We start from the raw sequence: 17,500 nt of genomic DNA, 5'->3' as shown, positions 1-17,500 counted from the left end.
CCAGCCTCGTCCCCCAGACTACAGACCCCAGCCTCGTCCCCCAGACTACAGACCCCAGCCTCGTCCCCCAGAATACAGACCCCAGCCTCGTCCCCCAGAATACAGACCGCAGCCTCGTCCCCCAGAATACAGACCGCAGCCTCGTCCCCCAGACTACAGAACGCAGCCTCGTCCCCCAGACTACAGACCGCAGCCTCGTCCCCCAGACTACAGACCGCAGCCTCGTCCCCCAGACTACAGACCGCAGCCTCGTCCCCCAGACTACAGACCGCAGCCTCGTCCCCCAGACTACAGACCGCAGCCTCGTCCCCGAGACTACAGACCCCAGCCTCGTCCCCGAGACTACAGACCCCAGCCTCGTCCCCCAGACTACAGACCCCAGACCCCCCCAGCCTCGCCCCCTAGCCTTGTCCCCTAGTCTTGATCCCTAGCCTCGTCCCCTAGCCTCGTCCCCCAGAATACAGACCGCAGCCTCGTCCCCCAGACTACAGACCGCAGCCTCGTCCCCCAGACCGCAGCCTCGTCCCCCAGACTACAGACCGCAGCCTCGTCCCCGAGATTACAGACCCCAGCCTCGTCCCCGAGACTACAGACCCCAGCCTCGTCCCCCAGACTACAGACCCCAGACCCCCCCAGCCTCGCCCCCTAGCCTTGTCCCCTAGTCTTGATCCCTAGCCTCGTCCCCTAGCCTCGTCCCCCAGACCCCCCCAGCCTCGTCCCCCAGTCTTGTCCCCTAGTCTCGTCCCCCAGACCCCCCATAGCCTTGTCCCCTAGCCTTGTCCCCCAGACCCCCTCTAGCCTTGTCCCCTAGTCTTGTCCCCCAGACCCCCTCTAGCCTTGTCCCCCAGACCCCCTCTAGCCTTGTCCCCCAGACTCCCCCTAGCCTTGTCCCCTAGCCTTGTACCCTAGTCTTGTCCCACAGACCCCCACAGCTTTGTCCCCTAGTCTTGGTCCCTAGCCTTGTCCCCTTGTCCCCTGGTCTTGTCCTCCAGACCCCCTCCAGCATTGTCCCCTGGTCCTGTCCCCCAGACCCCCCCTAGTCTTGTCCTCTAGTCTTGTCCTCCAGACCCCCTCTAGCCTTGTCCCCTAGTCTTGTCCCCCAGACTCCCCCTAGCCTTGTCCCCTAGTCTTGTCCTCCAGGCCCCCTCTAGCCTTGTCCCCTAGTCTTGTCCCCAGACGTCACCTAGTCCTGTCCCTGAGACCCCCCCTAGCCTTGTTCCATAGCCTTGTCCCCCAGACCCCCCCTATCCTTGTCCCCTGGCCTTGTCCCCTAGACTTGTCCCCTAGTCCTGTCCCATAGCCTTGTCCAGACCCCCCCTAGCCTTGTCCCCTAGTCTTGTCCCCCAGACCCCCCCTAGCCTTGTCCCCTAGCCTTGTCCCCTAGCCTTGTCCCCTAGCCTTGTCCCCTAGGCTTGTCCCCTTGTCTTGTCCCCCTCTCTGGCACCTCCCTATCATGGTGGTGATGATGTTGTTTAGGGGTTTGATGAGAGTTATTGTTGTTGACCCTGTTGTTTTTGTTTACATCCTAGGTCCTGGACAGCTATGAGAAGGATGGTTTCAACTTCCTGTCCAAGGTGTTTAACTCCTCCCACTCCTTCCTGGAGGACCTGACTGGTTTGACTCAGCTACACCAGGAGACACAGAACGCAGAGGTACACACACCTCAACACACACCTCAACACACACCTCAACACACAACTCAACGCACAAACACACACTAAAACAGAGGTACGCACACCTCAACACACACCTCAACACACACCTCAACACACACCTCAACACACATCTCAACACACACCACTGTCCTCCATTGTCCACACCGTATTACGCCGGCTCTTTGGTTTTCTGTTGATGGTTTCACATCAAATTGTATTTGTCACCGAATACAACAGGTTTACGTAGACATTACTGTGAAATGCTGACTTACAAGTCCTTAACTAACAATGCAGTTTAAAGGAAGAGATAAGAATAACAAGTAATTAAAGAGCAGCAATAAAATAACAGTAGTGAGGTTATATACAGGGTATTACGGTACAGACTCAATGTGGAGGTTATATACAGGGTATTACGGTACAGACTCAATGTGGAGGCTATATACAGGGTATTACGGTACAGAGTCAATGTGGAGGCTATATACAGGGTGTTACGGTACAGACTCAATGTGGAGGTTATATACAGGGTATTACGGTACAGAGTCAATGTGGAGGCTATATACAGGGTATTACGGTACAGACTCAATGTGGAGGTTATATACAGGGTATTACGGTACAGACTCAATGTGGAGGCTATATACAGGGTATTACGGTACAGAGTCATTGTGGAGGCTATATACAGGGGGTACCGGTACAGAGTCAATGTGGAGACTATATACAGGGTGTTACGGTACAGAGTCAATGTGGAGGCTATATACAGGGTATTACGGTACAGACTCAATGTGGAGGCTGTATACAGGGTATTACGGTACAGACTCAATGTGGAGGCTATATACAGGGGGTACCGGTACAGAGTCAATGTGGAGGCTATATACAGGGGGTACCGGTACAGAGTCAATGTGGAGGCTATATACAGGGTATTACGGTACAGAGTCAATGTGGAGGCTATATACAGGGGGTACCGGTACAGAGTCAATGTGGAGGCTATATACAGGGGGTACCGGTACAGAGTCAATGTGGAGGCTATATACAGGGGGTACCGGTACAGAGTCAATGTGGAGGCTATATACAGGGGGTACCGGTACAGAGTCAATGTGGAGGCTATATACAGGGTATTACGGTACAGAGTCAATGTGGAGGCTATATACAGGGTATTACGGTACAGAGTCAATGTGGAGGCTATATACAGGGTATTACGGTACAGAGTCAATGTGGAGGCTATATACAGGGGGTACCGGTACAGAGTCAATGTGGAGGCTATATACAGGGGGACACCGGTACAGAGTCAATGTGGAGGCTATATACAGGGTGTTACGGTACAGAGTCAATGTGGAGGCTATATACAGGGGGTATCGGTACAGAGTCAATGTGGAGGCTATATACAGGGGGTACTTGTACAGAGTCAATGTGGAGGCTATATACAGGGGGTACTTGTACAGAGTCAATGTGGAGGCTATATACAGGGGGACACCGGTACAGAGTCAATGTGGAGGCTATATACAGGGGGTACCGGTACAGAGTCAATGTGGAGGCTATATACAGGGGGACACCGGTACAGAGTCAATGTGGAGGCTATATACAGGGTGTTACGGTACAGAGTCAATGTGGAGGCTATATACAGGGGGTATCGGTACAGAGTCAATGTGGAGGCTATATACAGGGGGTACTTGTACAGAGTCAATGTGGAGGCTATATACAGGGGGTACTTGTACAGAGTCAATGTGGAGGCTATATACAGGGGGACACCGGTACAGAGTCAATGTGGAGGCTATATACAGGGTGTTACGGTACAGAGTCATTGTGGAGGCTATATACAGGGGGTACCGGTACAGAGTCAATGCGGAGGCTATATACAGGGGGTACCGGTACAGTGTCAATGTGGAAGCTATATACAGGGGGTACCGGTACAGTGTCAATGTGGAGACTATATACAGGGGGTACCGGTACAGAGTCAATGTGGAGGTTATATACAGGGGGTACCGGTACAGAGTCAATGCGGAGGCTATATACAGGGGTACCGGTACAGAGTCAATGTGGAGGCTATATACAGGGGGTACCGGTACAGAGTCAATGTGGAGGCTATATACAGGGGGTACCGGTACAGAGTCAATGTGGAGGCTATATACAGGGTGTTACGGTACAGAGTCAATGTGGAGGCTATATACAGGGGGTACCGGTACAGAGTCAATGTGGAGACTATATACAGGGTGTTACGGTACAGAGTCAATGTGGAGGCTGTATACAGGGTATTACTGTACAGACTCAATGTGGAGGCTGTATACAGGGTATTACGGTACAGAGTCAATGTGGAGGCTATATACAGAGGGTACCGGTACAGAGTCAATGTGGAGGCTATATACAGGGGGTACCGGTACAGAGTCAATGTGGAGGCTATATACAGGGGGTACCGGTACAGAGTCAATGTGGAGGCTATATACAGGGTATTACGGTACAGAGTCAATGTGGAGGCTATATACAGGGGGTACCGGTACAGAGTCAATGTGGAGGCTATATACAGGGGGACACCGGTACAGAGTCAATGTGGAGGCTATATACAGGGGGTACCGGTACAGAGTCAATGTGGAGGATATATACAGGGGGTACCGGTACAGAGTCAATGTGGAGGCTATATACAGGGGGTACCGGTACAGAGTCAATGTGGAGGCTATATACAGGGTATTACGGTACAGAGTCAATGTGGAGGCTATATACAGGGTATTACGGTACAGAGTCAATGTGGAGGCTATATACAGGGTATTACGGTACAGAGTCAATGTGGAGGCTATATACAGGGGGTACCGGTACAGAGTCAATGTGGAGGCTATATACAGGGGGACACCGGTACAGAGTCAATGTGGAGGCTATATACAGGGTGTTACGGTACAGAGTCAATGTGGAGGCTATATACAGGGGGTATCGGTACAGAGTCAATGTGGAGGCTATATACAGGGTATTACGGTACAGAGTCAATGTGGAGGCTATATACAGGGTATTACGGTACAGAGTCAATGTGGAGGCTATATACAGGGGGTACCGGTACAGAGTCAATGTGGAGGCTATATACAGGGGGACACCGGTACAGAGTCAATGTGGAGGCTATATACAGGGTGTTACGGTACAGAGTCAATGTGGAGACTATATACAGGGTGTTACGGTACAGAGTCAATGTGGAGGCTGTATACAGGGTATTACTGTACAGACTCAATGTGGAGGCTATATACAGGGGGTACCGGTACAGAGTCAATGTGGAGGCTATATACAGGGGGACACCGGTACAGAGTCAATGTGGAGGCTATATACAGGGTGTTACGGTACAGAGTCAATGTGGAGGCTATATACAGGGGGTATCGGTACAGAGTCAATGTGGAGGCTATATACAGGGGGTACTTGTACAGTGTCAATGTGGAGACTATATACAGGGGGTACCGGTACAGAGTCAATGTGGAGGCTATATACAGGGGGTACCGGTACAGAGTCAATGTGGAGGCTATATACAGGGGGTACCGGTACAGAGTCAATGCGGAGGCTATATACAGGGGGTACCAGTACAGAGTCAATGTGGAGGCTATATACAGGGGGTACCGTTATACAGGGGTTACACTGTGGAATTTCACCCAGTAGATATTGGAGTTTATCAAAATCGTGTTTGTTTTTTAATTCTTTGTGGGTCTGTGTTATCTGAGGGAAATATGTATCTCTAATGTGGTCATACATTTTGGCAGGAGGTTAGGAAGTGCAGCTCAGTTTCCATCTCATTTTGTGGGCAGTGTGCACATTGCCTGCACATAGCAATTCTATTCTACAACCAGCTAAAAGAAAGCAAATCGTTGACAATGTACAGACTCAGTGCACAAAGCCTGTCTTCTCTTGAGAGTCAGGTCTGCCTACGGCGGCCTTTCTCAATAGCAAGGCTATGCTCACTGAGTCTGTACATTGTCAACGATTTGCTTTCTTTTAGGTGGTTGTAGAATTGAATTGCTCTTTTCTGTATTTTGATAATTAGCGGGTATCGTCATAATTGTGCTCTCTGCATGCATTATTTGGTGTTTTACGTTGTACACAGAGGATATTTTTTTGCAGAATTCTGCATGCAGAATCTCCATTTAGTGTTCTCCCCATTTTGTGAATTATTCTTTGGTGAGCGGACCCCAGACCTCACAACCATAAAGGGCTGATTCAAGTATTTTTTGCCAGATCGGTATGTAAAATTGTATGTTCCTTTTGATGGCATAGAGAAGTCCCTTGTTGCCTTGTGTCTCAGATCGTTCACATTTTTGTGGAAGTTACCTGTGGCGCTGATGTTTAGGCCGAGGGATGCATTGTTTTTTGTGTGCTCTAGGGCAACGGTGTCTAGATGGAATTTGTGTTGGTGGTCCTTGCGACTGGACCTTTTTTGGAACACCATTATTTTGGTCTTACTGAGATTTACTGTCAGGGACCATCTGTGCAGAATATCTAGGTGCTGCTGTAGGCCCTCCTTGGTTGGGGACAGAAGCACCAGATCATCAGCAAACAATAGATATTTGACTTCAGATTCTAGTAGGGTGAGGCCGGGTGCTGCAGACTTTTCTAGTGCCCGCGCCAATTCATTGACATATGTTGAAGATGGTGGGGCTTAAGCTGCATCCCTGTCTCACCCCACAACCCTGTGGAAAGAAATGTGTTCTTTTTGTCAATTTTAACCACACACTTGTTGTTTGTGTACGTGGATTTCATAACGTTGTGGTCTGTAGTACGGTCATTTGGTAAAAAGCCAATTTGACATTTGCTCAGTACGTTGTTTTCACAGAGGAAATGTACGAGTCTGCTGTTAATGATAATGCAGAGGATTTTCCCAAGGTTGCTGTTGACACATATCCCACGGTAGTTACTGGGGTCAAATTTGTCTCCACTTTTTTGGATTCGGGTGATCAGTCCTTGGTTCCAAATATTGGGGAAGATGCCAGAGCTAAGGATGATGTTAAAGAGTTTTAGTATAGCCAATTTCGGAATTTGTTGTCTGTGTATTTGATCATTTCATTGAGGATACCATCAACACCACCGGCCTTTTTGGGTTGGAGGGTTTTTATTTTGTAACTTATTCAATGTAATTGGAGAATCCAGTGGGTTCTGATAGTCTTTAATAGTTGATTCTAAAATGTGTATTTGATCATGTATATGTTTTTGCTGTTTGTTCTTTGTTATGGAGCCAAAAAGATTGGAGAAGTGGTTTACCCATACATCTCCATTTTGGATAGATAATTCTTCTTGTTGTTGTTTGTTTCGGGTTTCCCAGAAGAGTCTATGGATACTTCAATTACACTGAGCTGATTTCTGACATGCTGTTCCTTCTTTTTCCGTAGTGTATTTCTGTATTGTTTTAGTGATTCATCATAGTGAAGGCGTAGACTCAGGTTTTCTGGGTCTCTGTGTTTTTGGTTGGACAGGTCTCTCAATTTCTTTATTAGATTTTTGCATTCTTCATCAAACCAGTTGTCATTTTTGTTCATTTTCTTAGTTTGTCTGCTTGAAATGTTTAGATTTGCTAGGGAAGCTGAGAGGTTAAATATACTGTTAAGATGTTCAACTGCCAGGTTTACACCTTCACTATTACAGTGGAACATTTTGTCCAGGAAGTTGTCTAAAAGGGGTTGAATTTGTTGTTTCCTAATTGTTTTTTGGTAGGTTTCCACACTACATTCCTTCCATCTATAGCATTTCTTAATATTACTCAGTTCCTTTGGCTTTGATGCCTCGTGATTGAGTATTGCTCTGTTCAAGTAGCCTGTGATTTTGCTGTGGTCTGATAGGGGTGTCAGTGGGCTGACTGTGAACGCTCTGAGAGACTCTGGGTTGAGGTCAGTGATAAAGTAGTCTACAGTACTACTGCCAAGAGATGAGCTATAGGTGTACCTACCATAGGAGTCCCCTCGAAGCCTACCAGTGACTATGTACATACCCAGCGTGCGACAGAGCTGCAGGAGTTGTGGCCCATTTTTGTTGGTTATGTTGTCATAGTTGTGCCTAGGAGGGCATATTTGGGAGGGAATGCTGTCACCTCCAGGCAGGTGTTTGTCCCCCTGTGTGCTGAGGGTGTCAGGTTCTTGTCCGGTTCTGGCATTTCAGTCGCCACAGACAGGTATATATGTCCCTGGGCCTGGAAATGGTTGATCTCCCCCTCTAGGATGGAGAAGTTGTCATCTGTTAAGTATTGATATGGGTAACACACACACGAGGAAATGTTTCTCTTTTGAGATAATTTCCTTATTCATTTCAGATGTAAAATGTTCATTTTTTTTTTGTCTATTTTAATAGTGAGTTATGTCTGCTCTATACCAAATGAGCATAACCCCCTAAATCTCTTTCCTTTTTCAAACCTGGTAGTGTGGTGGATGGGACTACCAGCTCTCTGTAACCTAGAGGGCAACCAGTGGGTCCATCTCCTCTATACCACCCACCTGGTAGTGTGGTGGATGGGACTACCAGCTCTCTGTAACCTAGATGGCAACCAGTGGGTCCATCTCCTCTATACCACCCACCTGGTAGTGTGGTGGATGGGACTACCAGCTCCCTGTAACCTAGAGGGCAACCAGTGGGTCCATCTCCTCTATACCACCCACCTGGTAGTGTGGTGGATGGGACTACCAGCTCCCTGTAACCTAGATGGCAACCAGTGGGTCCATCTCCTCTATACCACCCACCTGGTAGTTTGGTGGATGGGACTACCAGCTCTCTGTAACCTAGAGGACAACCAGTGGGTCCATCTCCTCTATACCACCCACCTGGTAGTGTGGTGGATGGGACTACCAGCTCTCTGTAACCTAGAGGGCAACCAGTGGGTCCATCTCCTCTATGCCACCCACCTGGTAGTGTGGTGGATGGGACTACCAGCTCCCTGTAACCTAGATGGCAACCAGTGGGTCCATCTCCTCTATACCACCCACCTGGTAGTTTGGTGGATGGGACTACCAGCTCTCTGTAACCTAGAGGACAACCAGTGGGTCCATCTCCTCTATACCACCCACCTGGTAGTGTGGTGGATGGGACTACCAGCTCTCTGTAACCTAGAGGGCAACCAGTGGGTCCATCTCCTCTATGCCACCCACCTGGTAGTTTGGTGGATGGGACTACCAGCTCTCTGTAAGCTAGAGGGCAACCAGTGGGTCCATCTCCTCTATGCCCACCCACCTGGTAGTGTGGTGGATGGGACTACCAGCTCTCTGTAACCTAGAGGGCAACCAGTGGGTCCATCTCCTCTATACCACCCACCTGGTAGTTTGGTGGATGGGACTACCAGCTCTCTGTAACCTAGAGGGCAACCAGTGGGTTCATCTCCTCTATACCACCCACCTGGTAGCGTGGTGGATGGGACTACCAGCTCTCTGTAACCTAGAGGGCAACCAGTGGGTCCATCTCCTCTATACCACCCACCTGGTAGTGTGGTGGATGGGACTACCAGCTCTCTGTAACCTAGAGGGAAACCAGTGGGTCCATCTCCTCTATACCATGTTTCACACCTGGTAGTGTGGTGGATGGGACTACCAGCTCCCTGTAATCTAGAGGGCAACCAGTGGGTCCATCTCCTCTATACCACCCACCTGGTAGTTTGGTGGATGGGACTACCAGCTCCCTGTAACCTAGAGGACAACCAGTGGGTCCATCTCCTCTATACCACCCACCTGGTAGTGTGGTGGATGGGACTACCAGCTCTCTGTAACCTAGAGGGCAACCAGTGGGTCCATCTCCTCTATACCACCCACCTGGTAGTGTGGTGGATGGGACTACCAGCTCTCTGTAACCTAGATGGCAACCAGTGGGTCCATCTCCTCTATACCACCCACCTGGTAGTGTGGTGGATGGGACTACCAGCTCTCTGTAACCTAGAGGGCAACCAGTGGGTCCATCTCCTCTATGCCACCCACCTGGTAGTTTGGTGGATGGGACTACCAGCTCCCTGTAACCTAGAGGACAACCAGTGGGTCCATCTCCTCTATACCACCCACCTGGTAGTTTGGTGGATGGGACTACCAGCTCTCTGTAACCTAGAGGGCAACCAGTGGGTCCATCTCCTCTATACCACCCACCTGGTAGTGTGGTGGATGGGACTACCAGCTCTCTGTAACCTAGATGGCAACCAGTGGGTCCATCTCCTCTATACCACCCACCTGGTAGTGTGGTGGATGGGACTACCAGCTCCCTGTAACCTAGAGGGCAACCAGTGGGTCCATCTCCTCTATACCACCCACCTGGTAGTGTGGTGGATGGGACTACCAGCTCCCTGTAACCTAGATGGCAACCAGTGGGTCCATCTCCTCTATACCACCCACCTGGTAGTTTGGTGGATGGGACTACCAGCTCTCTGTAACCTAGAGGACAACCAGTGGGTCCATCTCCTCTATACCACCCACCTGGTAGTGTGGTGGATGGGACTACCAGCTCTCTGTAACCTAGAGGGCAACCAGTGGGTCCATCTCCTCTATGCCACCCACCTGGTAGTGTGGTGGATGGGACTACCAGCTCCCTGTAACCTAGATGGCAACCAGTGGGTCCATCTCCTCTATACCACCCACCTGGTAGTTTGGTGGATGGGACTACCAGCTCTCTGTAACCTAGAGGACAACCAGTGGGTCCATCTCCTCTATACCACCCACCTGGTAGTGTGGTGGATGGGACTACCAGCTCTCTGTAACCTAGAGGGCAACCAGTGGGTCCATCTCCTCTATGCCACCCACCTGGTAGTTTGGTGGATGGGACTACCAGCTCTCTGTAAGCTAGAGGGCAACCAGTGGGTCCATCTCCTCTATGCCCACCCACCTGGTAGTGTGGTGGATGGGACTACCAGCTCTCTGTAACCTAGAGGGCAACCAGTGGGTCCATCTCCTCTATACCACCCACCTGGTAGTTTGGTGGATGGGACTACCAGCTCTCTGTAACCTAGAGGGCAACCAGTGGGTTCATCTCCTCTATACCACCCACCTGGTAGCGTGGTGGATGGGACTACCAGCTCTCTGTAACCTAGAGGGCAACCAGTGGGTCCATCTCCTCTATACCACCCACCTGGTAGTGTGGTGGATGGGACTACCAGCTCTCTGTAACCTAGAGGGAAACCAGTGGGTCCATCTCCTCTATACCATGTTTCACACCTGGTAGTGTGGTGGATGGGACTACCAGCTCCCTGTAATCTAGAGGGCAACCAGTGGGTCCATCTCCTCTATACCACCCACCTGGTAGTTTGGTGGATGGGACTACCAGCTCCCTGTAACCTAGAGGACAACCAGTGGGTCCATCTCCTCTATACCACCCACCTGGTAGTGTGGTGGATGGGACTACCAGCTCTCTGTAACCTAGAGGGCAACCAGTGGGTCCATCTCCTCTATACCACCCACCTGGTAGTGTGGTGGATGGGACTACCAGCTCTCTGTAACCTAGAGGGAAACCAGTGGGTCCGTCTCCTCTATACCATGTTTCACACCTGGTAGTGTGGTGGATGGGACTACCAGCTCCCTGTAATCTAGAGGGCAACCAGTGGGTCCATCTCCTCTATACCACCCACCTGGTAGTGTGGTGGATGGGACTACCAGCTCCCTGTAACCTAGAGGGCAACCAGTGGGTCCATCTCCTCTATACCACCCACCTGGTAGTGTGGTGGATGGGACTACCAGCTCCCTGTAACCTAGATGGCAACCAGTGGGTCCATCTCCTCTATACCACCCACCTGGTAGTTTGGTGGATGGGACTACCAGCTCTCTGTAACCTAGAGGACAACCAGTGGGTCCATCTCCTCTATACCACCCACCTGGTAGTGTGGTGGATGGGACTACCAGCTCTCTGTAACCTAGAGGGCAACCAGTGGGTCCATCTCCTCTATGCCACCCACCTGGTAGTGTGGTGGATGGGACTACCAGCTCCCTGTAACCTAGATGGCAACCAGTGGGTCCATCTCCTCTATACCACCCACCTGGTAGTTTGGTGGATGGGACTACCAGCTCTCTGTAACCTAGAGGACAACCAGTGGGTCCATCTCCTCTATACCACCCACCTGGTAGTGTGGTGGATGGGACTACCAGCTCTCTGTAACCTAGAGGGCAACCAGTGGGTCCATCTCGTCTATGCCACCCACCTGGTAGTTTGGTGGATGGGACTACCAGCTCTCTGTAAGCTAGAGGGCAACCAGTGGGTCCATCTCCTCTATGCCCACCCACCTGGTAGTGTGGTGGATGGGACTACCAGCTCTCTGTAACCTAGAGGGCAACCAGTGGGTCCATCTCCTCTATACCACCCACCTGGTAGCGTGGTGGATGGGACTACCAGCTCTCTGTAACCTAGAGGGCAACCAGTGGGTCCATCTCCTCTATACCACCCACCTGGTAGTTTGGTGGATGGGACTACCAGCTCTCTGTAACCTAGAGGGCAACCAGTGGGTCCATCTCCTCTATACCACCCACCTGGTAGCGTGGTGGATGGGACTACCAGCTCTCTGTAACCTAGAGGGCAACCAGTGGGTCCATCTCCTCTATACCACCCACCTGGTAGTGTGGTGGATGGGACTACCAGCTCTCTGTAACCTAGAGGGAAACCAGTGGGTCCGTCTCCTCTATACCATGTTTCACACCTGGTAGTGTGGTGGATGGGACTACCAGCTCCCTGTAATCTAGAGGGCAACCAGTGGGTCCATCTCCTCTATACCACCCACCTGGTAGTTTGGTGGATGGGACTACCAGCTCCCTGTAACCTAGAGGACAACCAGTGGGTCCATCTCCTCTATACCACCCACCTGGTAGTGTGGTGGATGGGACTACCAGCTCTCTGTAACCTAGAGGGCAACCAGTGGGTCCATCTCCTCTATACCACCCACCTGGTAGTGTGGTGGATGGGACTACCAGCTCTCTGTAACCTAGAGGGAAACCAGTGGGTCCGTCTCCTCTATACCATGTTTCACACCTGGTAGTGTGGTGGATGGGACTACCAGCTCCCTGTAATCTAGAGGGCAACCAGTGGGTCCATCTCCTCTATACCACCCACCTGGTAGTGTGGTGGATGGGACTACCAGCTCTCTGTAATCTAGATGGCAACCAGTGGGTCCATCTCCTCTATGCCACCCACCTGGTAGTTTGGTGGATGGGACTACCAGCTCTCTGTAACCTAGAGTGCAACCAGTGGGTCCATCTCCTGTATACCAGATTTCTTGTAGGATGACAATGTTTGTATTTCTGATTTCAAGGAGGAAGTCTGGGTTCTTGCTCTTTAGGCCAAAGGCAGATGACCTCTGACCTTGTCTATTCCAGGATGAGATAGTAAAAGCTTTGTGTTCCATAGTGTCCAGTGTTATTTCTGTGTGGTTTAGGCCCCGGATCATCACATTAGGTGTAAGCAGAGTATGTTGACCATCTGATACATACCTCTTAGGTCGCAGGATGGGGCTTGGGCGGGTGTAATAGTGGGGGTTGGGCCTGTTGCTCTGCTCACCACCTGGGCATTTGTCATGTTCTCCTTGGGGCAGGGGGCATGTGGTGGGCAGAAGGGGCATCGGTCTGATATGGTGGGCCTATATAGGGTGTGGCCAGGGTTTGTTTGGGGCGGTCTTAGCTGGTTGGGGTGTGGCTGGAGATGCTGTGGTCTGGGTGTAGGTCCACTTGGTGTGGGTCCTCTTGGTTTGGGTCCTCTTGGTTTGGGTCCTCTTGGTGTGGGTCCTCTTGGTGTAGGTCCTTCGGGAGGGGGTCTTGCAGGTCTGGGTGTAGGTCCTCTTGGTGTAGGTCCTCTTGGTGTAGGTCCTCTTGGTGTAGGTCCGCTTGGTGTAGGTCCGCTTGGTGTAGGTCCTCTTGGTGTAGGTCCTCTTGGTGTAGGTCCTCTTGGTGTAGGTCCTCTTGGTGTAGGTCTTCTTGGTGTAGGTCCGCTTGGTGTAGGTTCGCTTGGTGTAGGTCCTCTTGGTGTAGGTCCTCTTGGTGTAGGTCCGCTTGCTGTGGGTCCTCTTGGCGTAGGTCCTCTTGGCGTAGGTCCTCTTGGCGTAGGTCCGCTTGGCGTAGGTCCTCTTGGTGTAGGTCCTCTTGGCGTGGGTTCTCTTGGTGCAGGTCCTTCAGGAGGGGGGTCTAGCAGGTCTGGGAGGGTGTCTCGCTGATCTAGGTGGGGTGTCCGTTGCTCCTGTGTGAGGGTTGAGGGTGACGTTCTTCAGGGTGGAATTGGAAAGTTAGATTGCTGCCTTGTAGAAGTGGACCTGGTCATAAAGCTGTTCAAGTCCAGGGTGGAGTGGTGGGCCAGGAAGACATCAGGTTTTGAGGCACAGTCCTGGGAAATGCTTGCATTCACCCGCTGTATGGTATCAGGGTGAGAGTATTTCCGTGGTAGCAGGGTGGAGATAACCACTTGTGTGTTGTGGAAAGTGGAAGAAGCTTTTTCGATCACTCCCTTTCTTGCTTGTCCCATTTGTGCCCGTGTGAATTATGATGTGGTCGGGGTACCCTAGTCTGTCCTCTGATAACAGCTCCAGGGCATGCCTAGTGTTTGGGCACCAGAGTTTTGCCACTTTGTGATCTCTCTCTCCTCGTCTCTCTCTCTCTCTCTCTCTCTCTCTCTCTCTCTCTCTCTCTCTCTCTCTCTCTCTCTCTCTCTCTCTCTCTCTCTCTCTCTCTCTGTCTCTCTCTGTCTCTCTCTGTCTCTCTCTGTCTCTCTCTCTCTTGTCTCTCTCTCTCTCTTTCTTTCTCTCAGTTGAGTAATGACTTGTCTTGGACGAGGCTAGAGTCTGCTCTGTGGGAAAATCCCATGTTCTGCCTCCACTATTTCTCTGTTCCCGCTCATTACTCAGACTGACAGAAAGCAGACTGTTGTAACTGCTGTTTCAGTGTAAACGTTACTTAATGTAAAATAGGCTTAGATAAAAACGATTCTTCGGTGTTCTATATAGAACCTGTTTTGTTTTTGGACTACAAAAGATTCTCTGTCTGTTGTTTTATTATTAAAAATGTAAAAAAATAAGTACATTAATTTTTTTTTAAATAATGGCAAATGTGTAGTTCTGACTGCTCTTCAAGATGATATTAAAACCAAAATGTTCTAACATTTATTTAACGATCCCTTGAAAACAGCACATAGTTGTCAATGGTTTTAGTGGTCTCCTTTTAGTGGTCTCCTTTTAGTGGTCTCCTTTTAGTGGTCTCCTTAGTAATACTAGTAGTGGTAGTAATACTATTAGTGGTATTGTAGTGGTAGTAATACTAGTAGTGTTATTGTAGTGGTAGTAATACTAGTAGTGGTAGTAATACTAGTAGTGGTAGTAATACTGGTAGTGGTAGTAATACTAGTAGTGGTAGTAATACTAGTAGTGTTATTGTAGTGGTAGTAATACTAGTAGTGGTAGTAATACTAGTAGTGGTATTGTAGTGGTAGTAATACTAGTAGTGGTAGTAATACTAGTAGTGGTAGTAAATATAGTAGTGATATTGTAGTGGTAGTAATACTGGTAGTGGTAGTAATACTAGTAGTGGTAGTAATACTAGTAGTGGTAGTAATACTAGTAGTGGTAGTAATACTAGTAGTAATACTAGTAGTGGTAGTAATACTAGTAGTGGTAGTAATACTAGTAGTGGTAGTGTAGTGGTAGTAATACTGGTAGTGGTAGTAATACTGGTAGTGGTAGTAATACTAGTAGTGGTAGTAATACTAGTAGTGTTATTGTAGTGGTAGTAATACTGGTAGTTGTAGTAATACTGGTAGTGGTAGTAATACTAGTAGTGGTAGTAATACTAGTAGTGTTATTGTAGTGGTAGTAATACTGGTAGTGGTAGTAATACTAGTAGTGTTATTGTAGTGGTAGTAATACTAGTAGTGGTAGTAATACTAGTAGTGGTAGTGGTAGTAATACTGGTAGTGGTAGTAATACTAGTAGTGGTAGTAATACTGGTAGTGGTAGTAATACTGGTAGTGGTAGTAATACTAGTAGTGGTAGTAATACTAGTAGTGGTAGTAATACTGGTAGTGGTAGTAATACTGGTAGTGGTAGTAATACTAGTAGTGGTAGTAATACTAGTAGTGGTAGTGGTAGTAATACTGGTAGTGGTAGTAATACTAGTAGTGGTAGTAATACTAGTAGTGGTATTGTAGTGGTAGTAATACTAGTAGTGGTATTGTAGTGGTAGTAATACTAGTAGTGGTAGTAATACTAGTAGTGTTATTGTAGTGGTAGTAATACTAGTAGTGGTAGTAATACTGGTAGTGGTAGTAATACTGGTAGTGGTAGTAATACTAGTAGTGGTAGTAATACTAGTAGTGGTAGTGGTAGTAATACTGGTAGTGGTAGTAATACTAGTAGTGGTAGTAATACTAGTAGTGGTAGTGTAGTGGTAGTAATACTAGTAGTGGTAGTAATACTAGTAGTGGTAGTAATACTGGTAGTGGTAGTAATACTAGTAGTGGTATTGTAGTGGTAGTAATACTAGTAGTGGTAGTAATACTAGTAGTAGTAGTAATACTAGTAGTGGTAGTAATACTAGTAGTGGTAATAATACTAGTAGTGGTATTGTAGTGGTAGTAATACTAGTAGTGGTAGTAATACTAGTAGTGGTAGTAATACTAGTAGTGTTATTGTAGTGGGAGTAATACTGGTAGTGGTAGTAATACTAGTAGTGGTAGTAATACTAGTAGTGGTATTGTAGTTGTTGTGGTAGTGTTTTCCTCTGGGTTTTGAGATTACAAGTCTGTTCAGAATATACTATATCTCAGAAAATGTATATATTCCATACAAACAGCCAGTAACACTCAAAACAACCAGCCAGTAACACACAACAACCAGCCAGTAACACACAAAACAACCAGCCAGTAACACACAACAACCAGCCAGTAACACACAAAACAACCAGCCAGTAACACACTTAACAACCAGCCAGTAACACACACAACAACCAGCCAGTAACACAGAACAACCAGCCAGTAACACACTTAACAACCAGCCAGTGACACACAACACAACCAGCCAGTAACACACAACACAACCAGCCAGTAACACACAAAACAACCAGCCAGTAACACAAAACAACCAGCCAGTAACACACAAAACAACCAGCCAGTAACACACACAACAACCAGCCAGTAACACACAAAACAACCAGCCAGTAACACACTTAACAACCAGCCAGTAACACACACAACAACCAGCCAGTAACACAGAACAACCAGCCAGTAACACACTTAACAACCAGCCAGTGACACACAACACAACCAGCCAGTAACACACAACACAACCAGCCAGTAACACACAACCAGCCAGTAACACACAACCAGCCAGTAACACAACACAACCAGCCAGTAACACAACCAGCCAGTAACACAACCAGCCAGTAACACAACCAGCCAGTAACACAACCAGCCAGTAACACAACCAGCCAGTAACACAACACAACCAGCCAGTAACACAACACAACCAGCCAGTAACACAACACAACCAGCCAGTAACACAACACAACCAGCCAGTAACACACAACACAACCAGCCAGTAACACACAACACAACCAGCCAGTAACACACAACACAACCAGCCAGTAACACACAACACAACCAGCCAGTAACACACTTAACAACCAGCCAGTAACACACTTAACAATCAGCCAGTAACACACACAACAATCAGCCAGTAACACACATAACAACCAGCCAGTGACACACAACACAACCAGCCAGTAACACACAACACAACCAGCCAGTAACACACAACACAACCAGCCAGTAACACACACAACACAACCAGCCAGTAACACACACAACACAACCAGCCAGTAACACACACAACACAACCAGCCAGTAACACACACAACACAACCAGCCAGTAACACACACAACACAACCAGCCAGTAACACAACACAACCAGCCAGTAACACACAAC

The 17,500-nt window shown here is 48.8% G+C and overlaps 1 protein-coding gene across 1 annotated transcript in view; it reads left to right on the top strand.

Annotated features, from left to right (window-relative positions):
* atg7 (ATG7 autophagy related 7 homolog (S. cerevisiae)) overlaps nucleotides 1-17,500 on the top strand; it is a 102,399-nt gene that overhangs the window by 61,435 nt on the left and 23,464 nt on the right. Inside the window, exon 18 of the mRNA XM_090242055.1 lies at nucleotides 1,530-1,652. Within this exon, the coding sequence (XP_090098181.1) occupies nucleotides 1,530-1,652 (123 nt within the window). The remainder of the gene's footprint in view (nucleotides 1-1,529; nucleotides 1,653-17,500) is intronic.

The sequence above is a fragment of the Oncorhynchus mykiss genome, chromosome 7 (assembly GCF_057628025.1).
Source record: "Oncorhynchus mykiss isolate SJ-2025 chromosome 7, ASM5762802v1, whole genome shotgun sequence".
Lineage (NCBI taxonomy): Eukaryota > Metazoa > Chordata > Actinopteri > Salmoniformes > Salmonidae > Oncorhynchus > Oncorhynchus mykiss.
The sequence above is the reverse complement of the archived record's forward strand: the minus strand, read 5'-3'. Positions and strand labels throughout refer to the sequence as shown.